This window comes from Gymnoscopelus microlampas, assembly GCF_963454915.1.
Source record: "Gymnoscopelus microlampas genome assembly, chromosome: 17".
Lineage (NCBI taxonomy): Eukaryota > Metazoa > Chordata > Actinopteri > Myctophiformes > Myctophidae > Gymnoscopelus > Gymnoscopelus microlampas.
Genome location: NC_139954.1, coordinates 32968169 through 32992727, shown reverse-complemented (window position 1 = coordinate 32992727; position 24559 = coordinate 32968169). Strand labels below are relative to the sequence as shown.

General features: G+C 39.4%; 3 protein-coding genes across 4 annotated transcripts; 1 reads left to right on the top strand and 2 right to left on the bottom strand.

Annotated features, from left to right (window-relative positions):
• Positions 1–486: 486 nt before the first annotated feature.
• Positions 487–8236, top strand: fastkd1 (FAST kinase domains 1). 2 transcript variants are annotated; one of them, XM_084083602.1, is made up of 14 exons: positions 488–1536; positions 2050–2118; positions 2206–2331; positions 2422–2820; positions 3220–3330; positions 3416–3547; positions 3808–4294; positions 4419–4533; positions 4866–4994; positions 5104–5235; positions 5361–5474; positions 5615–5759; positions 6653–6767; positions 6896–8236. In XM_084083602.1, exons 1-14 carry the CDS (start codon positions 1193–1195, stop codon positions 6989–6991), a joined length of 2514 nt encoding a protein of 837 aa, XP_083939728.1. In that variant the 5' UTR covers positions 488–1192; the 3' UTR covers positions 6992–8236. The 2 variants fall into 2 exon arrangements, with proteins under 2 accessions (XP_083939729.1, XP_083939728.1); XM_084083603.1 differs by lacking the exon at positions 2050–2118 and having other exon boundaries at positions 487–1536.
• Positions 8237–8348: 112 nt separating this feature from the next.
• klhl41a (kelch-like family member 41a) lies at positions 8349–10919 on the bottom strand. The gene is made up of 6 exons (XM_084083604.1): positions 9756–10919; positions 9490–9647; positions 9293–9400; positions 8976–9161; positions 8728–8871; positions 8349–8601 (listed from the first exon to the last, which is right to left on the bottom strand). The coding sequence occupies exons 1-6, from the start codon at positions 10839–10841 to the stop codon at positions 8490–8492; spliced, it is 1794 nt and encodes a 597-aa protein (XP_083939730.1). The 5' UTR covers positions 10842–10919; the 3' UTR covers positions 8349–8489.
• A 1246-nt stretch (positions 10920–12165) lies between these two features.
• Positions 12166–19182, bottom strand: bbs5 (Bardet-Biedl syndrome 5). Its single transcript, XM_084084573.1, has 12 exons — positions 19030–19182; positions 17513–17595; positions 17342–17407; positions 16782–16831; positions 15620–15747; positions 15374–15509; positions 14192–14287; positions 13775–13837; positions 13559–13693; positions 12790–12873; positions 12519–12542; positions 12166–12418 (listed from the first exon to the last, which is right to left on the bottom strand). Exons 1-12 carry the CDS (start codon positions 19089–19091, stop codon positions 12317–12319), a joined length of 1029 nt encoding a protein of 342 aa, XP_083940699.1. The 5' UTR covers positions 19092–19182; the 3' UTR covers positions 12166–12316.
• Between the last annotated feature and the right edge of the window lie 5377 nt (positions 19183–24559).

The window sequence follows — 24559 nt, the reverse complement described above, 5'->3', positions numbered from 1 at the left end:
CGCTCTGAACCAGGGCTAGTATTAGCCATATATCACAACCTCATAGGCGAGTCTGACAATCATTGCACATTCGACCGCTATATCAAAATACTAGCAGCAGAGCCGTGGCCACTAAACTTATTTCAAAAGTTTTGAAAATGCACATGCGCATATTCTCGTTAATGCTCGGTAATGGGTACAGTATTTGTAACAATACGGTACTTAGCCGATTCTGTGTGCTCGATTTGTATCCCTCGTTGTGCCGGTCGGTGTTATTTAACTCCACTACCGTGACCAGTGTTGCCAGGTTTTGTGAAACAAACAAGCAACCAGGTCTTAGAAAAGAAGCCCAAAAGAAGCGACTAGGCTGCGGCTATTTGAAAATAGCCGATCTACAAGCTCACAACGCTTCACCATGCGACGCGTTGTGAGCTTGTAGATCGGCTATTTTCAAAGAATCTTATTAGACATCTTGTATGGGGGTCAAGATGGGGGTCTGCAGACAAATACTGTAAATACATATTCATTTGGCGGCCGTTGACTTGAAATTGTTGACTTGAAATTAAACACTGGTTGTGGTTTAAACAACACTAGCAAACAAGCCCAAATAATCATCTACACTTTAGAAACAAAAAAATCCGCAACCCGCAACTACAACTAAGCAATTTTACAGAAAAATTAGCCCAAAGTCGCTTATAATAAGCGGACCTGGCATACAATGTATGACATTCGGCGGCTATGTAACTGGCTACTGTAGCTAGGGAAGTGCAACGTTAACACTTACTTAAACACGGTGCACGGACAAATTTACGGTCACATATATTATATCTATAAAATATGAATAATATATCGCATGTGGAGACAGCCATTCAACCCAGCATTGCCAAGACGTGACGCTTGTCAATCGTGTTTAGCCCCGTTGCAGACACACGTGTGCTGCTCAGTGGGCAATAAGTCTCAAAACATCTCCTGATGGACCTAGTGCTTTAACTGTGGATTATCATGATAGTTTTTCTGATTGAGGTCAGTGTGTCATAGTGTTTGTTATACGTGCCACTCCCCATTGACATAATATGGGAGATAACGTTACACTTCGAAATATTTGATATTTTATTCTGACGACTTTGATTTGACAGTCAGTGGACATTGATAATGTGGAGCTGTATTCACATTTGAACTGAAGTGGTCTGAGCCCTGACTCTGAGGGCCAACCATGGCTATGTTTCGGTTCCGAGCAGTCAAGTCCTGCCTGCGCAGGGCACTACATGCGGGGTCGGGGAACAGCAGCGACCACCTCTTGGAGAGACTGCACGTCTGCTCTGGTGAAGACCAGGTGTTTGAGGTGGTGGGCAAGAACAAGGCTAAACTCAATGTGAGCCATGTTGGCTGTGCTGTGGGGATGCTCTGGCAGTTCCAGAAGGAGAAACCACAGATGCTGAGGACTGTCGATCGCATCAAGAACCACCCAGAGTTCCTGACCCTCCGGGTCCTGGCCGAGAATAAGATCACCCTCATGGAGGATTCCATGTTGGTGGACATGCTGTACAATATTCTCAGGTAAGGAGGACAAGTTGATGTTCCTATCTTGTAAAAGTAAGAAACTAGACTAGGGGTCTTCAACGCTTTTCAGGCAAGGACCCCTTAGCTGAGAGAGATGAAGCAGGGACCCTCACAACATTGGATTCATGTTAAATGTGTAATTTCAGAGTCAGACATTTAACGACTTAAACCCTCAATACTTTGTAAGCTTGACCTTTGGCTTGCTACTTGGTCTGCTCTTTTCCCTGTACACCAAACCTCTTCCCATCGTTGTTAACTTGTAGATCTGCTAGGGTTAAAGTGGTTAATGTAAAAATTAAAAAACAAAGTCCCTATCACTGTCACACAAAGATTTGGCGGCTCCCCTTTAGTATCTCAGAGAATCCCCTAGGGGTCCCGGACCCCCTGTTGAAGACCCCTGAACTAGACCGATATGTTGTCAAAAATTGCAACAATAACGGGCCCATACATCAGTCGGGCTCTATATGAAACTGCAGCTTATCAATGTCATGTATCATTGGATTCTTTCAGACTCAATGTGGACCCTCATGACACTCTTGTTCAACACCTTGTTTCAGAAGCATGGCTCAGATTAGACAGGTACAGAAGCCTACATTACATAATATCTCTGCCCATGTGGAATTATTGTTATTCACTTTGAATAAGTTATTTCATTTGTTTTGCCAGATTTCCAATGTCATCCCTCTCCAAGTTCGCCATCTGTCTAAATGATCAACACCTGCAACATAGCCCTCTGATGGGTCATATCACTGACATTCTGGATCAGAAGCTGTCCTCTATCGATGATGCTAGGTATACAATAAGTCCGGAGTTTGGAAATTGCCTTAAATTGTGTTTCTTATTTTTAATATCCATTTATGTGGTGTTGTTTGTTGATTTTAGGATCCTGACCACACTGATGATTAGCGTGTCTTCCTTGGTGTCTCCTCGTTTGCGGGACGCTCTCATGAGCAGGGCAAACGATCTCCTGGACACCCAGGGTCCCCCACAACTCAACAACCCAAGGAGGGTGGTGCAGTTCCTGCGCAACATCAAGCACAGCCACCGGCCTCTGCTGGAGAAGTGTAACCAGATCCTGGTGCAAAACGTTTGCCGGCTCGATGCAGAGAACATCAGCATCATCATGGGGCTGTATCAGTCACTGCAGTTCAACAACTGTGACTTCAGGCTGGCGGTTAAACAGAGACTCCTAGAACTGATTGACTCAAGCACTGATCCTTTCGCCTTCACCAAACTGTTTGTTGCTCTTAGTCCCATGGCCAGTCCAGAAACCAGAGAAGGGTTTGTTTATATTATTCTTTTATTGTATCGTTTTATACACAACTGTTAACCACATGAGTACTAACAATCCTATTCTGGGGGCGAACATTAGCCGACTTACAAGCTCACAACGTGGGCATTGTAGGCTTGTAGATTGGCTATTTTTGGTGTAGAGGGAGAAAAGGAGCAGGCCTAGTATAGACCCCTGGGGGACTATATCATATACTTCATTAAACAGGGTTAAGTGGTTAAAACTTTACTTAAAGTTTAAAGTTGACTTTAATGTTTAACATTGGTGCGCAATAAAATATAAATCGAGCCGTAGTGGTGTGAACTAAGAATTAGAATATTAACAGCATGAAATATAATCTAACCCATGGTACATAGATAGTTTCTAATATGCTATTTCAATCATTTTAGATTGGAGAACACAGCGCTCCTATTAGCAGATGAGTTCAGTGCCCACCAGGCCCTGGCTGTTGTTGAGGCACTGGAAGAGATTAATAGTAGGAATCTTCAGCTGATCAGCAAGTAAGTTGCTTATCACTGTATTTGTCATGGAGCATCCATATAGCTTCTACAGTGTATAAAATGTCTTCTTATCATTTCTTGACAGGATCGCATCAGTAGTCCAAAAGAACCTTCATGTCTACAGGCCAATGGAAGTGGCCAGAATTACTCAAACACTTTATCTGCTGCATTACCAGAACCCTGAGTTCTTCACTAAATTAAGGAATATTCTGGTCAAGTGAGTATGAGCACGTCCAGGCGTGTTCTTCTCTCGTGCATGTCACGGTTTGAACTGGAAGTTAACTAAAGACTATAATTTCTTCAGCATGAAACAACGGTTTGAAAAATATTTGCATATTGTCACAATACAATAATATCGTCACAATATTGATATCAAGGTACGGTACAGTATTTGTTAAAAGATATATTTGATTTTGTCAATATGGCCTAGCTCTATTTGGAGTGACTAGACTAGACTAATGCCATTTTCTCTCACAGCTTCTTGCAGAACAGCGTCTTTCCTTATGAAGTGACCATGTTGACCCGCGTTTTGTCCCTGCTGCCCTCCCCGCGAGTTGATGAAGGTGTGATCTCACGGGTGGAGGCAGTGCTGCCCCAGTGTTCTCTCAATGACCTCAACACTTTAGCCGTGGCGATTGCCAAGTGGGTGCGCAATGACCCCTCCTACCGTCACAACGCTCCCGGCAAGTATGTTCGCTTACTGCAGACGCTGAACCACTGTGGGCACGAGAGACTCCAAACAACTGACCGGCTGGACGTGGTGCTAGAAGAGCTCAAGTACATCTCAGGAGAGTGGTTTGAGGAATTGCTGCTGGAGGAGACCATGGTCACATTACAGAGGATGATAGACCAGATAAACTGGAGTAATGTACCTGACTTGGCCTTCTTCTTAACCCGGACAAACTATCTATGCACTCCTTTAATGGATCGTGTTGCTTGTGTGGCAATTACAGACATTGACAAGGTGTTGTAGATACAGTACATCATTTTACATTTTAAATAATAATAATTTTAAATGTAAACGGCAGGAAAAGCAGAGCACACACAACATTAACTGCGTTTTTTCCTCTCTCTCTGTCGTCTTTAAGATTCACCACTCAGCGACGTATGCTACACTGCTACCCTTTGCCATCCTGAATTATGATCCTCCTGGAGCAGATGACTTGTTTGAAGTTTGCATTCAGCACTTTACACCTCATATCAGTAAGTGAATATTGTTTTTTTTAATAATCATTGTTAATCAAAAACAAAAGTCAAGTCATCTTTATTTATAGTACATTTAAACACACTAGGAGTTTACCCAAAGTTCTTTCCAATAGAGGATGATCAACCAAAACATCATAATCGTAATAAATCATAATCCACAAAATTAAGACAAAAGTCATAAATCACAATACAATTATAGAATCAAGTAAAACACTAAGTAAACATTTAAAAGTTAAGAAGAACTGAATAAAACAAATGACAATAAAATGCTGTAAAGTTTTTTTTTTTTTTAAGATTACATTTGCATATTTTGATCTGTTTGTCTCCAGGTTCCATTGATCCCCATTTGCTAGTGCTTCTTGGCTATGCCTTGGCAATGGCTGACTGTTTCCCAGAGGAACTGATAAGAGAAATCTTCAATATAAACTTTCTCGGCAAGCTGGACTCACAATTAGAAAGTAAGAATTATGTTAAAATGATCAGAGGCGATTGCATTTAAATGATTCATTTTTTAAATCGCACCTTAGAGGATCAGTACTTCACTAATACTAAAACATCTCCTGACAGCACTACATGATGCACTCAACATGCGTATTCGACTGCGGCTTATGGAGCTGAATCGAGCAGTGTGTCTTGAGTGCCCTGAGTTCCAGGTTCCATGGTTTCATGAGCACTACTGCCTGCAGTTACAGAGGAAAGGTAAAGACTGTTTGTCAGTGTAGAGCTGCAGAGAAAAGTTACTCTATATAAGTAGAAAGTGTAATCATCATATCATCCACACTTTGTCTGGATGGTATCAATTGTCTGTCAAAAATGTTTTCCAGGGAATGGATTTATCAGTTCTGTCCAACAGCAAATCCACAGAATGCTGGGTGAGGTCCTGGGGGGTATTAACTGTGCCCGAGTGGCAGTTCTCACCCCTTATTTCTACACAGTAGGCAAGTAATGTATGACCATCTTATTATGTTAGTCATTTCCACAATTCTAATACTACTTCTAATACTTCTCCCTGGCTTTGCTAAGCAATGTTTTTATATATAATGTATATTTTAAATCGTATTGTACTTTGTTCTTATAGACTTTGAGTGTGTGTTGGACAAGAACCACCAGCCTGTGCCTTACATGGAGCCGAGCACACTGCAGATCTCTGACAGTGGAAAGGTTCAATGGGGCTCTGATTCACTGGAAAAGAACAGGAATGAGTTGCCACCTGGAGCACAGCGGTAAGAATATATTCCACAACAACATTATGATGAAACAGCAAAAATAACTGATCTACAATCTTACAAAATGTCATCACAACACTTTGTAAGCTTTTAGATCAGCTGTTTTCATGCAAAACTGATGTACAACAATGTATGAAATGGGGCTTAAAGTGGTTAAGAATGCAAATATGTGGATATGTACTAAACAAAAAACAGTTCTCGGTGCGACATTGAACACGTACGGTTCACCATCCACGGTTAAATACGCACTTGTGAAATACGGCTTTCAGTTTTGCTATAACATTTTATATTACCTTTACCACTACTGAAATGACAGTGTCTTGTGTCACTGGAGAAAACCCCTCCCTGCAATTGACATGTTGTACATTTCTAGATGGGCTGTTTTCAGTGAGCAACACCATTGGATTAATAAATGACCCTAATGATTAGCGTACTGCATTGACATGTCGTGGTGTTGTCTGGACTCGCTGTAGCTTCAACTCCTTGCCTCATTCAAAAGTTTAGTTATTTCCAACACAGCAGCTTGAACAAAGTACTCCATGACAGCAGAGAGGGACAACACTTGTAAGCACAATTCGTTTGAAACCTTATACAGATTCAAACAATCTAAAACAACCAGTTTTATTCCATGAAACACAGACAATAATATTGTCATACTGGAATGTGTCTGAATGGAAAAACGTTTTGCTAATAAGTAAAATATGTTGAGAAATTTTGAAATATTTACAGTAATTCTTTAATTACAAATCTTTTGAAAGTGTACCAAAACCAAGACCCAAAAACCGAGCTACGAACTGAACCCTGGGCTAACTGAATTGTTGCACCCCTAATATGTACCATGGAAAACATATTTTTTGACATTTGCTCACCACCTTGTTTTAACTTGTTAGTGTTGCTGTGGACTTCTTGGATTCCAAGTCGTTTTGCAAAAGTTCTCGTCACATGAAAGGTGAAGCCATGATGAGAAAGAGGCACCTAGAAATCCTTGGATATCATGTTGTTCAGGTGAGAGAGGCAAGCCTAGAGGTGACCAGGTTGAATGTGTATGTTTACTTGACATTATGACATTTGTATCAAAAGTCTGAAATATTCTGTGTCCAACAACCAACCAATGTTTTCATTTGCACATACAGATCCCTCATTTTGAGTGGAACTCCATGGAACTCTCAACACAAGATGCTTGGAAGGAGTATCTTAAGAAGAAAATATTTTCAGATCTGCCTTGTTGAAAGGGCCTATTTATTTGATTAATGTTGCTTTTAATACTGACTGAGCTTTAGCTGTTCAAATCAGAATGGTAACACTTGCTATACATCCCGTGTCAATTTCAGTGCTGTCATAACATATTTATAATGCATTATAAACTGCACTGTATAATTATGTTCTAAGAACTCATACTGTAAATACTCATGCTCATTACAAATGACTTATAAGGTCACATACCGGTAATATTATAATGCATCATAATTTCTGGACACTCAAAGACATTTTTGGGCAAGGATTATAGTATATTATAATGATCATAGTTGTAATATATTATAATCATTTTATAATGATATACATATAGTGTGATTACAAGTCACTGTAAGTGCTCATTGGGTGATTTAAGTAATTACATTACTGAAGGTGTTGGCAGAAAAATGTTTGTTCTTACTTAAATTGAGTGCTATTCTTGCTTTACTTAAAGCACCCATTGACTACTCAGTGACTTATAATCACACTAGTTAATCTACTGATGCACAAACTTTGACACATCATCAGTGTTGTTTCCTGGAGTCACTGGGTGTTTCGGGTCTTGCAACAGACACGCTCCTCCAGACGACCCAACCGAGGCTGATCAGACCCCGGCCTTTGTCCAAGTGGCATGCTACTCATTATATTTCATTATAATGAATTACATCTATGAGAATTATAGTACACTGATTCCGCCCACAAACAAAGGTCAGTGAATACCAGTAATTATGAAGTATCATGATACGTGACCTTATAAGTCATTATAAAAGGTGTTGTGTTATGCTTGCATTATTAGTACTTACATTTTGAGTCTTTATAACTGTAATTATAGTGTTATAAGCCAATTACCATGCGTTTATACATGATATGAGTTATAACATGCTTTATAAGGTGTTATGATCATGAGTATTTGAGTTATACTATAATACAGCATAAGAGTATAATGCATTGTATGTTTATAGTGCATTATAGACATCTGATGCAAAACAAGTGTTACTGAGAAGGCCTTTTATAGAACTTGCATATTTATTAAGTGCTCTTTATTTTCACTGGAGAGCCTAGAGTTGACATACTGACCTCATAACTTCTAAGACAAACGTGTCTTAGAGACATTTTGTAATGAGAATTGTCGAAAGTTTTATAATAAAATGTTACCTCATACAAGTACCTTGTATATACGTTTTTAAAGCAATTCTACTCGAATATCTATGAAGACTTCTGATACAGTAGGTGTCCCGCCCTTGCAGAGGAGGCTCCAGATGGGTAAGACTTCCCTCAGCAGCTCAGCTACTTTTAGCATATTGCACATATATATTTAGTATGAATCCAACATTTAAAATAAGGAAATGGGAATTCAAATGAATATGATTTATTAGAAAAAACACAACATAAACAGGTATTATGTTCCTAGTAAGTCACAATTAAAAATAGAAACAAGAACACTGCCTTCACAACCAGAAACAAAGTTATGTGATATACAGTATCCTGCAATTGTTACAGTTTGGGCATTCTAGCAGCATTGAGGCGCATGGACACACAAGTGGCCCCTGCTGCATAGCGCATCTCCTTAATCATTCCACTCCACTCCTTATTATCTTCTTCATACCTATTAAGAAAAGAGACATTTGTCAGCAGCATACTGCACAAGTGAAACATACAAATATCTGATCCTACAGTATAGTCTTAGAATAGTGAAGTATGATTGTAATGTATTAAAGAAATGGACACTTACAGCCAAATGTCAGTGATTTCGCTGGGGACTGCTTTGTCCTCCACCTCGACCACAGCAAAGCCTCCAACCGCATACAACAGCCCTCCACAGCTGATCAGATTGACTGAACTCCTCTCCTGGGGAAACTCTGTGAAGGGTGACCACCTGGAACAAGGCACATTTTGTTTCATTCAATTTTATGAATTTGGAGATTCTAGGGCAGGCACAATATGTTTATTAATAAATGAAATATAACTATATGCACATACTTGTTGGTTCCAAAATCATAGGCTTCACATGAGTTGATGAGGCCGTCGTCATTGACTCCACCAGTCACAATAATCTTCCCATTGTGGATGACTGCCCCAAACATGGATCGTGGTGTCTGCATAGATGCCACAGACTTCCACTCTGACTTCTTGTGATTGTATGCAAACATCTTATTGGTTGCTTTGCTTTATTAGTGGGATAAAAGGATTTAGAAAAACAGTTTTATTGATGTGAAGTTCATACTTGGATACATATAACATTCAAAATGTGTAATTGCATGTTTTTATTATATATTATTTTGTCATTGCAGCCTTACTTGTCATCTGTTTTTCCTCCAATGCAGTACACAAGTCCGTTCTCATTGACAACACAGTGGCCGTGTATTTTCATGGGCAGCTTTTTGGTTTCAGTCCACTTCATTTTCCTAATGAGTAGATGTCACAATTATAAATATGTTCAAAATTGAGTATGCAATATACAGTAAATGTATCAATTTGGGCAATATGTACTCACCCCACATCATAGCACATGACGGAGTCAAGAGACTCATTGGACTGTAGTTCTTTGCCTGCTACAGCAAAGATGAGATTGTCACATTCCCCCATAGCAAACAGACCCCTGGGGGAAGGCATTGGTGGCAGAGCTATCCAGTTACTAGCGAGACTATCCATCTGTGAAAAAACATTGTTTTGGTTACTGAATCTTTGGCAAAGAAATTCCATGAACAGTACATTTGAAAATACAATTTACCAACAAGTGTAACTGCATTTTTTGGGTACCTGGAAGAAGTAGCACTGTAATGGGGTGTCTTTGTTCTCTTCATCTACAAACAATCCTCCCAAGACATAGAGGTTATTCTTCTTTGATATCACACTGACGTGGTTGTGTGGGATTAGCTCAGACATTGCAGCCAGGAAGCATTCATTTTCAATGCCATCATAAGCCACAGCAGCAGTGTCACTGATCATCAGCAGCATGTCTTTGGCATACATGCCTTGTCTGCGGTTGTCATTGAGATGGCCAGGCAATATGCTGTCTTCTCCTTCACCATCTTGTCCTGTCTTTGTCTCCGGGAGTTTCCCAGAGAAGGCGTCTTTGACTTCTTTGATCTTTTTGACGAGCTCTGGGTCAGACTTGATGATGTCATCCTTCTCCACCTTTTCGTTGAAATACTTCTCTGGGAGCAAACGGAAGCGAATGCAGTCGAAGGCTTCGTCCAGTGACTTGGTGCGATTCTCCTTATCTTTCCTGACCCACTTCATCAGGGACTCGAACACAACCTCCTCTTTCTCAACATTCAGGGCATCTGCTCCAATGATCGCAAAGAGTTCATGAGAAGCCAGCTCCAGGAAAACATCATCGTTGACCACACTTTCAAACCGGTCTGCAACAAAGTCTCGAGCAGCTGCTGCCAGTCTGGGGCAGTCGAGCATCAGCGCTAGTCTGTAGATGGCCAGGCAGTTGGCTCGTGATAGTTTGTTCTGAAGGTAATTTACACAAACAGTGAAGACTGAAGGGATCTGGAAACGGTTTGCAACAGCAAAAATATCCTGCACATTGTCATCTGTGAGATCGATCTCTGCCGAATACATGTAGTTCACTATCATTTCCATGATAGCGGGGTCCAAATTCTCGAGAACAACCTCCTTCTTGTTTTCCAGCTGCTTGCCATCTTCTGAAAAGTAAAGCTCTCGGAAATAAGGACTGCATGCTGACAGAATGAGCCTATGGCAGGGGAGGCTTCTGTCCCCTACTTTAAGTACACAGTCAATGAGCTTATTCTCATTCAGGAGTTCTTTTAGCCCATCTTGGAGCAAAGTGCTCTGAAACAAGCGAAGATCTGCCCTCAAGTCTTTAGCATCCATGTTGAATAGAAGGAAGTGGATTTCAGAGAGACTGTTATCAGCACGCTGTCCAAGATGACAGAGAACTATAGGCCACCAGGTCTAAAGCCCCTTCAATATAACCATGCCCATCTAAATATAGCTCAGTGCTCACCACCCCATCTAGGAAGAATTCAGGTTGGCCAAATGCAAAAGCCGCCTGCATCACACAGCTGTCACAGAGTAAATACAACAGAGGATCCTTGTCACCCTGGTGGCAAAACAATGTTATATGACCTCACCGAAATAACCAATGAGTCAAAAGATCTATCTAAAGGAAATATGGTAAAACAATTAAAACATTGTATGAAATGTGAGGAAAGACCCATTTGTTCACGTTATAGCATTTACATTTAGACCTGTTTGTTGTGTTTACTACATGCTTTAGTATTCTCCAAACATCTAAATATAGAGAGAACTGATTCACGATTCACTGATAGAACTGAATGTAATCCTGTGTATTGAAGTATGGAGTGTGGTGTATAGTAGCACAAAAATGTCATATGACCACACCGAAATAGCCAGTGACCATTATATAGTCAAAAGATCTATCTAAAGGAAATATGGTAAAACAATTAAAAACATTGTATGAAATGTGAGGAAAGGCCCATTTGTTCACACGTTATACCATTTACATTTAGACCTGTTTGTGTTTACTACATGCTTTAGTATTCTCCAAACATCTAAAACATCTCCAAACATCTCAAATCTAAATAGGGTGAGAATAGAGAGAACTGATTCACGATTCACTGATAGAACTGAACGTAATCCTGTGTATAGAAGTATGGAGGGATGAGTCACTACTAGTGTCTAAATTTAGAGAGAACTGATTCACGATTCACTGATAGAACTGAACGTAATCCTGTGTATAGGAGTATGGAGTGATGAGTCACTACTATGTGTGAACAAGCCCAGTTAAGTATGTTATAAATTCAAATGAGTGTTTCCCAGGGGGAGTGACCTTTCTAGTAGACAGGGTCAGAGAGCAGCTGCGTCCACACCAGGTGACATTTGTCCCCTACTGCCATTTTTAAAATACCTCAACTCCTCAGACAGTTTTGTATTTAGCCTGAGATCATTGTTCACAGAAGGAATGACTCAGAGTCCCAAGTACAAATGACTTGTACCCATCATGATAAATATAAAGGTACATGCAAATTAAAATGAAATGAAATGTAAGAAGAAATGTAGTCATAAAGATGTAAAGATATATCTAAATATGTTTATTGACTAGTTTCACAATTCAAAATACATTATAAATGATTTAACATATTCTACTCAATGGTACAAATGATATATTAATAATGTACAGCTCAATATTTTCTAAATACAATGTGTACCTACTATATTGAATGTACCCATACACTTTGAGGCTGACCTATAAATAAATGATGGTAGTAACTTGTCATTACAGTATGTACAACACATGCAAATATAAAACATTGTTCAAAATCATTTCAGCCCATAACTTCCCATAGTCCTTGGAGTGTGAAACCTTCCTTCAGCTTTTCAATGGCAATGCCCAACTCCTCAGAGAACACAGGCTCCCGGTCTTGTTGCTTTGGAATAATGATAAACAGAGTAAAGTGACACACTGGTTTTTAGATTACAGAATGTCCAAGATTATGTAACAGAACTGGGATGATTGTGACACTTTACCTTATTTCCATCTGCGAAGTAGGCCTTAAAACAAGCAAACACAAAAATAAGAACCAGTTCATAGAACAAAGTGAAAACACAATCAAATGAAGTCAGTGAGAGGTCAGAGCTACAGCTGCCTAGTGAGCACACCTGTGTTCAAACATGAGCACCAGGCAACACACTTTACTGTTTGTGCTTCATTATGTTGACACTAGCAACGTGCTATTTTGAGAGTGTGAAAACTAAATCATGGCATCCCTAAGGATGGATGAGTATTGGATCAACTCACAGTGAAAGCATCAGTCTGCTCATCAGGTTCAATCTCCACATCATCGGGTTGCTGTTCCACTGTCAGCTCTTCAAGTGGCTGAGGCTGGAATCATAGGTAGAAAAATATTTCTATAGACAACGAGATCAACTGCCAAGGGGAATACCAATATACCAATTTATATGCAACTGACGTACGTATGTAATGTAAGTGCAAAGCAAACAAGGGTGAATAGTTGAGTCGCAAGTCTCACCCATCTACCATGAATAGGTAAGTTATGTATAACCAAGTTGTTAATCAATAATAAACCTTCCTGACTTTGACATTTAACCACAATTTGCACCATATGTCAGGTGCTGAGTTAGAGATTTAATATACGATGAAGTTTCCTGGCCTTGAGATGATGATATAGTGTATCGAGTCATTGTAGACAGAAATAGATACAGTACATACTATACACACTAACAGACAGCCATATTACAATAGTTTCGCTGTCAATTCGCGACAAATGTATGTGGTTGTGATTTACCTGTTATTCATAAAAACACTGTTTTTGAAAATGTTGTCAGTGTCAAGGGTGCAGTGATCCTCAATCTTTTTAATTTCAAGGACCACCAGATTGATATGCATTAGGCTACGGACCCCCCTTTTAATATGGTTTCTTATCTCCGGGACCCCAATCTTCAATGTAAATTTGTTTTAATTTAATTCAGTGTGCAAATGGAACCAAATGGACCCGTATGTGTCCATTTATTCCTAACTATCAATAATTTAAGAATTTTGTGTTTACCTTTTCCTCCATTTCATAGTCCACTCCAAAGATGGGGTTGGCAGAGTACACCTTATGTAGTGAGTTGATCTGCTTAACTGCATCTTGAAGCTTATCCATGGGGTCAATTTTAAACCCAAGCACATAGCCTCCAGTCTAAAACAAACACAACACTTTTTGACATTGGCCATAATATATACACATCATATTCAGAAAGAGCGATTAAGATTTTACTACCTGCTGCGAGCTCTCTATCACCAACGCCAAGCCAAACTTTGAGTCTCTTATTCTGATGGAGCGCTTTTAGGGAGAAAAATAACATAAAACACTTTTTAGTATTGTAGTATTATTTCGTGTACATAAAATATTTGTATAGGGCTGTGTAAAATTTCCATCTCTGTCTGCAGCGCAGAAACTTTTATGTAAATAATTCACATTGATGAAGGTAGCTCTTGCCAAAACGTTGGTGAAAACAACAACAACACACATCAGAGGAGAAGCTTGACTGCAAAGCTCTCAATTTTGTTTATACAAATGGGTCACTACAATATATTTGACCATGTAAGTATTCTTGACTCATTATCTCTGCTCTGTAAAGTCAGGTAGGAAGTGTGAGGTTTGGACCAGCGAGTTTATTTAGCGTACTACACTTACAATCTGTAAATAAGGAATGCTGACGTTGAAGCTCTCATTCATATTGGCATGCCACACAATCCGGACATTGGTGATGAAGAAAGTTCCCAGATTTCCCTAGAAGCAACAAACACAAGAAAAAATTGTCAAGGAAATTGTTTCACTGATCACTGTCCTGAAAAAGATACTTTAGTCTACTGGTAGTTATGCAAACTTGTATGTCTGATACTACAAGGCTTAAGTGTCTTGACTTGCTCTAGTAGGGACATTTGGACACTTGGACATGAAGCCTGGAGGAAACGAGGATTGTTAGACATAATGGTCAATTAAATTGTTAGTTGTTAAATCTTAGTATAGCTCCTTTTTTGAGTTTTAGCTTTTGGTATAAAAAACATTGGACTTAACGGACAAAAAATGGACAAAAGATTAGTAAGATTATGGGGCAGCCATAGCTTAATGGATGGGTGGATAATACTGTAGCTGAAGGGGTAGAGAGGCCATCTGGGCATCAGAAGGTACCCGGCTCGCCCCCCCGGTCCTCCCAGTGTGTGTCGAAATGTCCCTGTGCAAGACACTTAACCCTATCTTGCCGCCTTACCCCTTATGCCTAAACCTTTTTTGCTTTTTTTGTTTTACTATTTTGAAAAACATTTGCTTTTTTTTAAATATTTTTTGGGGGCTTTTATCCCTTTTTGTTTAGGAAATGGGGAGAGAGATGGGGGGGGGGGGTGACACACAGCAAAGGTTGGGATCGGGAGTCGAACCTGCGACATGCTGTCAAGCTGGATTGGTGGTATTGCATGCTGGATTGCTGGATTGGCGTATGTGGTATGCGCCTGCGGGCACCCCATAAACATTTTAAAATAGTTCAAATAGTAAAATGCCTAAAAAGATAGGGCCCACATTTAACCCCTTAACCCTGCTCCTAACTGTTAGGATTGGTACTGTAAATGCAGAGGACAAATTTCACATATGTGCAAGTGTACAGCCAATGACAAAAAAAAGAGGAAAAAAACATTTGGGCTTCACTGGTCTGGACAAAGCAAGGGGAAGACAACGATATATATACACTACACATGAGAAGGTGAATCACACTTTGCTCCCCACATGCCGACATGCATGTTACAGTAGCTTTGCTCTTCACTCTCAAACCTTTCACAAACACCCATAACACATTAAAAGTCTGAAGTAGAAACACAGTACCTGGTCACTGGATAAGTTCCACACTCCGTTAATTTTGTCATACACTTGTTCCTGAGGCAAGAGTCTGAGCTGCTTGTTTTGAATAAGAGCCCCTCGCAGTTTCAAGTCACGGTACATTTTGGATGTCTCGTAGGCCCTATAAACAAAACAAAATGCAATATATTATACACACATTCACTAACACAACATGCATTCTGATTTATGGAGTGACGAAACAGATTGAAACATATGATCATGATGCATTACCTGTGCACAGCTATGACCGAAGTAAACAGCCTTGGGCTTCCTGGAACCACATTTGTGAAGATGAATTCAAATCGCGTGTTGTTGGACTTCGTCAAAATGTAGAGAGCTTCAGTTTGGCCTCTCAGTTTCTGGAACAGGAAATATTAACACTTGAAGGCAACTTGGAAAGGCTTGTAACACAGTCTGTGTTTGTCTGGTCTAGCTTTCTTATTGCCCTGATCTGTAACCTGATCAAACACTTTTACATCACTGTTACTATTGGTTACGCATCTGTGTATTTTTTTTATTTGAGCTAAAAAGCATTATTTCACACTTTGGCTATTCAAAAATAGCAGATATACAAGCTCATAGCTTGTATATCTGCTATAGATCTACTACTGAGTGGTAGATCTGCTATTTTTGAAAATCGTGAAAATGTGTGCAAATCTTTGAATATATATATTCTTTTAAAGCAAACATTTTTAACTCAAATCTTTGCTTCTGAGGGTCCCTGGAACAATATATTTTGAGATGGGGGTCGGCGGCCAAATACATATAATTTTGGGGGTCCTTGACATGAAAATGTTTGAGCACCACTGATATAGAAACATTCAACAAAGCTGAAGTTTTTCAGAAAATTGTTGGGATTTAGAAGACATTTGTATAATCGGCTTCAGGTCTTAATGGATTAACTTAAATAAATGTTTATATAACACAAGTATTACAAGAGCTTGTGACTAAATAATAACATTGGAACACAGGTTAATTTTTCCATTTCCTTAAAGCTTTTTGCACATCCAAGGTTTCCACCCGACAGTGACGATATGCTACATTCAGTCAGTCAGTGTATTCACTGACTGAGCTTATGATACAAAGACTGATCTACAAAGACAGACTATTTGTCTGCCATTTAATGTTTTGATGAATTGAGTACAAAGGACCCCAATGGAAGCCTTTCTTGGGTTTAAAATCCTCTTTTTAGACCGCAGACCTTGTATTGAACTGTACTTTTCTCAGTTTCCTGTGCTTTTTTTTGCAAACTGCTAATAAAGTATTCAATCAATCAAGCAAACTGAAAGTACTGTATGTGACAGACAACCATGTATTTTGAGGCTGTACTAATATTCAAATACCTGTGTGATCATACATGCATAGACATGAGTGATTTTAAAGTTTTACTTACAGAGTTTGCTGTCCTTGTTGTGATGTTTATGATCGAATTGTAACCCACAGCTGATGAGAAAGAACAAGTGTCAATGATTTCAGCAGTTTTAAATGTTTTGTTTGCAAGATGGACAGCTGACAAGACTGCCACCGAATTGTGTCAATCAAGGGCTGCAACTATCAATCATTGTCTTAGCAATTATTCTATTGATTACTTTTTCGATTAATTGAATCATCGAGAAGCACTTTAAAAAATATCAACAAACTGATTAGTCACTTAAGGGTTATTTTATAATTTGTTGTACAGCGGTGTTGTGTAAAAATAGTGAAAATAGTATATCTACAAGCTCACAACGTGTCACAATGTGATATGTTGTGAGCTTGTACATTGGCTATTTTCACTATTTGCGCTTGTAGATCTGCTATTTTCACTTTTTTTATTAAACATTTTTAAACTTTGAAACAATATAGGGAATGATTATTAATTGATTATTTTATTAAATAAAAATGTCTAATCTATTAAATTACTGTAACTCCCCCACAATCAAGCTACCAATTTATTTTTACATCAATACTCACACAAATTGACTCTTGGCAGAGCCAAAGAATGCCAGATGATCCTCAGGTTTGTTACCAAGAGTCTCCCTGCAAAGCCCAAGAAGATAAAGGTCAATGTCTGTAACCAGCTTTCTTTTCATTTAACCTCAAGGCTCCATCCTAAAAATGCTCAATATATCATGCATTAAATACCTCGATCCCCGTTGTTCCCTTTGGTGTCTTCTATGGAGTCAAGGCAGTCTATCAGTACCTCTCCAGTGCGAGTTTTCATTTGCCTGTTATTATAAGCAGTGGTGGGAAAAAAGTATCAATACTGTAATGTAGAAATACTCTTTTACAAGTACAAAGTACATAATGTGAAGTCCAGAATTCAAAATTTACAAAGTACAAAAGTATTGGTATCAAAATGTACTTAAAGTACCAAAAGTAGAAAGTACTTAGTAAACTCATTATGCAGAATGTCCCATTTCATAAGTTTTCAAATGTATTTCCATCTTGCAAAATAGCAAATCTACAAGCTCACAATGGCTTGAAGCATTGTGTGAGATTGTAGATTGGCTATTTTCAAATTGCCGAAATGTAGACTGACTGAAGAAGTGGTAACATATATATATATATATATATATATATATATATATATATATATACATACATACATTTTTTTTTTACAAATAATCAAAATCTACAAAGTAACTTAGTAACTCAAGTTTTCAAATAATTGTAGTGGAGTAAAGGTACAATTTTCCTCTAAGATGTTGTGGAGTATAAGTAAAAGTACTGAAAATGCTAGTAAAAATACCTCAAAATTGTTCTTAAGTACAGTACTTGAGTAAATGTACTTAGTTACTTTACACCACTGTGTAGCAATAGACTGTGGTTAGCTGTAGAATACAACTCTCGTAGACGTATTTATGATTCTGACGTTTTCAATCTACGAGAGTTGTAGGGTTCACCCCCCATGGACACAGGGACTTCCAGCACTATACCCCGTAGACACTTTAAACATGTACAAACGGTGCTTACCCCCACGCTCCAAATGTTAACTCTCGCTACGGCGTAGTAGTTTAATGTAATAATCCACATCTTTCAATAAATAAGTGTTTTAATGCCGTCTGTGGCCGATTCTGTCGGAAGTTCACAATGGGCGGTATTGACGCGCCCATCTGGTGAAACCCAGAATTACACTCAATGTAAACAGGAAGTAAACGAGCGTGAAAAAATGGCGTTCGGCCACAGACGGCATTAAAACACTTCTTTATTGAAATATATGGAGTATTACATTAAACTACTACCCCGTAGCGAGAGTTAACATTTGGGGCGTGGGGGTAAGCACCATCTTTTTCAATTTGTACACGTCCATGGGGGGTGAACACTACAACTCTCGTAGATTGAAGACGTCAGAATCGTAAATACGTCTACGAGGGTTGTAAACTACAGCTACTGCTATGGTAGACTGTGGCACTGGTAGCAATGGCGATTTGCTGAAGGGCTAACGGAAAATATGGTATGCCGTATGCGGTCGCTTTGTATCTATAACATAATAATAATCAACAGTAGCCGTTTACATTTCACAATCAGACGCAAAAAAATATGTAGATTAATAAAGATAGATAGGCCTATTAATGCTATGCCTTTAGAGGTTGCAGCAGAGCCAATTAGCTGCACCGTGGTGGATAAAAAGGCTGAGTAAATGCAATTGTCGAACTTACTGTGCTGTTATGTCGAATCTGACGTCTCTGTCCTCCCAAAGAGCATCCAAAATCGATGCCATTGTTATTTCTGATTTTCAATATCCACCGTCAAAGCTAATGTTAATTGACCGAGTTAGATTAGCAGATAGACAGTTCCTTTGGTAATCTCAAAGCCAGTGTTGCCAGATATTGCGAGAGAAATAAGCAACTAGGTCTATGAAAACAATCCCAAAAGAAGCGACTAGCTAGCCACATGAGAGTCGGATATTTGAAAATAGCCGATCTACAAGCTTGCAACGGGTCGCATCGCGACGGGTTGTTGGCTTGTAGATCTGTTTTTGAATATATAACATTTTAAATATTTTAACACTAATTTGGTACAGTGGTCACAAAATACTTTTAGATGGGGGTCCTTGACAAGAAAATGTTTTAAAACCACTGTTTTAAACAACATTTAGGGAGCAAGCTTAAAAAAACGTAACCCAATATTTACAAGCACCTTTACAGAAAAAGAAGCCCAGAGTAGCTTATAATAAGCGGACATGGCAACACTACTCAAAGCTTGTCAAAATCACCATGGTAACAGACGGCAAGAGAAAGGGACAAACAGAACTGTGTGGTAAAACAGTTTATGGCGTGTTCTTCTTTTGGCGTTTGATGGTTGGCATCCATATGCAATATATACCGCCATCTACTGTAATATATCAGTGCAAAAACTAATATAATACAGTGCCCACCCAAAGTGATCACATTCCCAACGTCCATAATCCATTCTATACCCGCAGACCCAATATTGTCTGAGATGATGTGAATTCCCTCAGGGTATTATCCAGATCTTCTCCATGAACATCCACATTCAGGAATCCTGGGGCCCATGGCTGCATCCAGCTCAATCTTGATTCTCTGTTTGTTTGTATATCCAGTTATCCACACACAATTGTTGATGACCAGCAATGAATGCTAAATTGTTTCTTGTCCTTGCAAATGTTTTGATCAGTTACTTTCCTTTTTCCCTCTGTATTCTTGCTGTAGGCTACTGCCTAGGTAACTGGACTGAACAGTGCGCACCTAATATTTATTTAATATAATATTAAAAAATACATGTATTTGAATTTGAATTTACTTTACAAATGATTGGAACACAGGTTCTGTTTCCCATTTCTTGACAAGTAACGGTTTTGGACGTACAAGGTTACCACCTGACAGCGATGATATAATACTTTGGAATGGGAATAGACAGTAAAAACTATTCATAATTCACATTCAATCAAAATCACATGCTCTCAATCAGGCACTGCTGGCCATTTTGAAATTCGGGAATATTCCCAGAGGGCCAGTTGGTCCATGGGCCGGCCCTGTCTTGTTTTTTACGGGGCCAGAGCTCAGCTCTGGACCTGTTTTATTATTACAGGGACAGAGCTCTCAGCTCTGTACCTGTTTTGATATTGGCAGTATTCTGTCACTTCTTCTTCTTCTGCCACTTTTCGCAGTTCTGGCTGAACCGTGCTGTCGCTTTTTACGAAACTCGGCCATATGGTAGATGGTCATGAAAAACGATAAAAAAATAATTCTCACAATCTTTCGTCCAAAGGTGGCGCTATAGCACTCAATTGAAAATGCCAACTTTGAACAGGTACAACTCATGCCCTGTTTGACCTACAGCCATGAAACTTGGATACACATATGCGTCTCCTCATGCTGAACAACTTTCACCCTCTGACTTTTGACCTCTGACCTTTAGATCTCCCACCATTTTGAATTATATGAAAAACAGTCATTGGCTCCTAACTTCTGCATTTTTTCACTTATGGAAAATCCGCCGCCTAGAAGTTGTCGGCAGAGGTCCAAAGTTCAAGTGTTAAACGTTTCGTGCAGATTGCTCCAAAATCCTAGGATTCCATAGATTTTAACTATTGCAGTTTTATGAAAATTATTCATCTGCGCCTAAAACATACATGCAGACTCACATTCTTTGAAACTTTGCAGAAATGTACAGGGTCATTCCAAATATCACAATATCATCTTACTCCAATTGGTCAAAGGGGGTGCTATAGCAATTTTTTGAAAATGCAAACTTTAAACAGGCAAAAGTCATGCCTCGTTTGGCCGACAGCCATTAAACCTGCTTACACATGTGCCTTGACTCATGAGGAACACATGTATCACTTTTACCAGTAAGCTCCGCCCTTAGATTGTCTGCAATTTTGAGCAGTTTGAAAAACACTTAAACCCAGGATTTTTCAGCTATTTGCGTGAAATGGTATCATCTGTCTGACCTCCGTTTTCACTAGATCAGGTCTGTTGGTCCAATGGCTTCCTGCTTAAATCAAAGTAAAAAAAAGTCATGATAGTTGAAAGCATGAAAGTTTGGAGACAATTGCACTACTGGTGGGCCTTGAGGAGGCCAACGGATAAACACCGGATGCCTAGCGGATTCTGATAGGTATGAAATGATTAGATATATAAATAATAGAGCCCATAGCAACAATTAAAATATCTTATATCTGTATATAAAGCTCAAGTTGTCTGTGGCGCAGTGTGGCAGGTGGGCGGGCATTTTTTGGGGGGGAGAACAATGCTTGACATTTATTAAACAGACGTGATTTTTAAACCACACCATGGAACATGTGGATAGGATCTTAAAATACTTGCTGCTTCCTGCTCACGATTTTCCTTGATGTCGTTTTGATCTGTTCTGAGCAGCTCGACGAGGAATCGGGGAGTGCTCTAGGCAGCGCCGAAATCTACTTACGCGAGGCAACACTCAACATCGATTTCGCTGGCCTGCCAGCCGAGCTCACTGTAAGTATTTCAACAACACTTTTTAATGTTCTTAACCCTTTAAGACCGGGAACGCATCTGACTGTGTCATTTTTAGATGTTTTTGGCTATTCAAGAATAGCAGATCCACTGATATTATAGCAACATTAAAAAAAAGTAAAAGTAAAAAATATATATATTCAAAGATTTGCACAAATACATTTTCTCCAAAGTGCTTTACAATGTACTTTACATTCACCCATACATTGACGGCAGAGGAAACCATGCATGGCACCAACCTGCTTATCAGTTACAGTTAGGGGTTAAGGGCCCTACAAACGCCAATAAACCCACTATTTGAGGATTTAGGAGTGCGCAAGGGGCATTTCCATGCAAAAGTTGCTATTTTGGGACACCTGCCTTACCCACAAAACACCTGCACTACCCGTTACATTATTCAGAGGTGTGGTTTGGGCGTTACAATAATAAAACCAATCACCGTGCCAGATGCCATTGCATTTAATACATTGCCTGCCAAGGACGTAGATCTAGGTCATTTCAAATCCAACCGTTGACGTAGATCTATGTCAATTCAAAAGAAAAAACAATTTCCTTATCCGTAATTCACTGGGTAGTGGGCAGTAATTCTTGGCTAGTGGGCAGCGGGTGCGGGTATAGCAGTGCCAATTATAGGGCCCTAAGTGTCTTGCTCAAGTTCACTTTGACACACGGCCAGGATGAGCCGGGGTAGAACCGGGAACCTTCCTTTTTCAAGACGGATGCTCTACCCTCCTAAACCACTGCTGACTGACTTACAGTGTCTGTATCTGTTCTGTGTGTGTGTGTGTGTGTCTGTGTCTGTGTCTGTGTCTGTGTCTGTGTCTGTGTCTGTGTGTGTGTGTGTGTGTGTGTGTGTGTGTGTGTGTGTGTGTGCGTGCGTGCGTGCGTGCGTGCGTGCGTGTGCGTGTGCGTGCACTGTAGATAATTGAGGAAGAAAAGGAGATGGAGGTTCAGTTGGAGAATTTGAGAGATGCGAAGACCTCCATACAGCAGGTTCTCCAGAAAACCAGTACCCCCAATCTCAAAGCCTTCTCAAAACGCAAGCTGAGAAACGTCAAAACCTGGTTCAAAGATGCGCAGGAGGGTATGTTGGTCTATTTTATCTATTTTCTTTCCATCAGTCTTATCTTTCTGACTGTTTTTATTTATTGAGTCTGATTCATTCTTTAATGATAATCACTTACTGCTTGATTTGCTTTGGCATGTGATTTAAAGAGTGTGCAACGATTTTGGTACTTTTTTGTGTTTGTGTCTATGGAGTTGACATTACTCCTCTAGACCACCCGATGTGGTTGAAATGTGTGAGGATGCCTTCCTTGTGTATTTTTGGTTTATTTTTGTAAGCCACAAGCTTCCCTGTCAAAAAAAAGGCTAATAGAAACAGACTGATCTTATGACGCAACCCGGAAATAAACCTTTCATCATGTTAATTTTAATACCACATTACTCAGGGCTCGAAATTGGGACCATTTTGGTAGAAATTTGATCTATTCAACCTAAAATAAAATTGGGAGCATCTGTGTGACTGCAAATAATTGCTGTTTGACCACATGACATGACATTTTGGAACCCTACATATGAGAGAGGGGATTGCATTTGGACCTGCCTTAGGTATATTATGGGGAAACTGCATTTTGAAACCACTGTGTTTGGTAAATTGCATGCACTGTTCATGAGGGAAATGAAACCACATCTGCGCAAATGGCTTCGTAAAATTGCCCCCCTGTGTTTTATGTTTCTTATACGTAGCATTAGATGGAAGCACCGTGGAAGCCAGGAAATGCACTATGGAGTTTAATCGTGTCAAGTCACAGCGCTGTGAATTGTTCAACAAGTGTTTTGAACACGTACAAAGCGTCATCGACCCGATATACAAAAGACTCAGCAAGAACACCAGTGCACAGGTAAACACATGCCTTCAGCATGGTACAGTAAACCACCTGATAATACACACACACACACACACACACGGTCACTAGTATGCATGCACCCTCAAACATGTACATGATAGTGCCTACGCATACACAGCAAGTTGAGAACCATAATATGTCAAGAATGAATTGACCTGAATGGGTGACTTAACGTCCCAAAAATATGCCACAATGGCATAATATACTTGTGTTTTCCACCATGTACGTTACACCAACACTTAACACGCCCTATGCTTCAAGTTCAGCCCATTCCAACCCTCTTTCCATGCGCGTCACATAGAATACATTTCAAGTCTACCCAACTCTTGCACGAGAGTTTGTGACGAGCACGACCACTTAGCTTTACAGGACCTGCTCACTCTCATGGAAAATGAATTACTTGGCGCCATCTAAAGTATCTTAATGCAGCTAGCAAGCAGTTTACCAGAGCCTTCTGTATGAATAGCTTTACTGATCTTATGTCACATTCAAAACAGCTGCACTGAAGTTCGTTTGACTTTGAATGATCAGTGATTTTATGTGACCATTGCAAAACATAGCATTCGTCAAGTCGTAGGAAAGTAAGATTTTAACTTATGATCAGCGGAATTCAAAATAAAAAACTATTTTACTTGCAGTTTTATGAAGAATCTTTTTATCATTATCATTATATATCAATATCAAATAACAGGTAGGGTTTCCTGCAGGAAAAAAAATCCCAATGCATGCACACTGGGGCTGCACAATATGGGGAAAAAAACTCTATATTTATGCCAAATATCTCAATAGCTATACAATATGACTTCAGACTTCTTCTT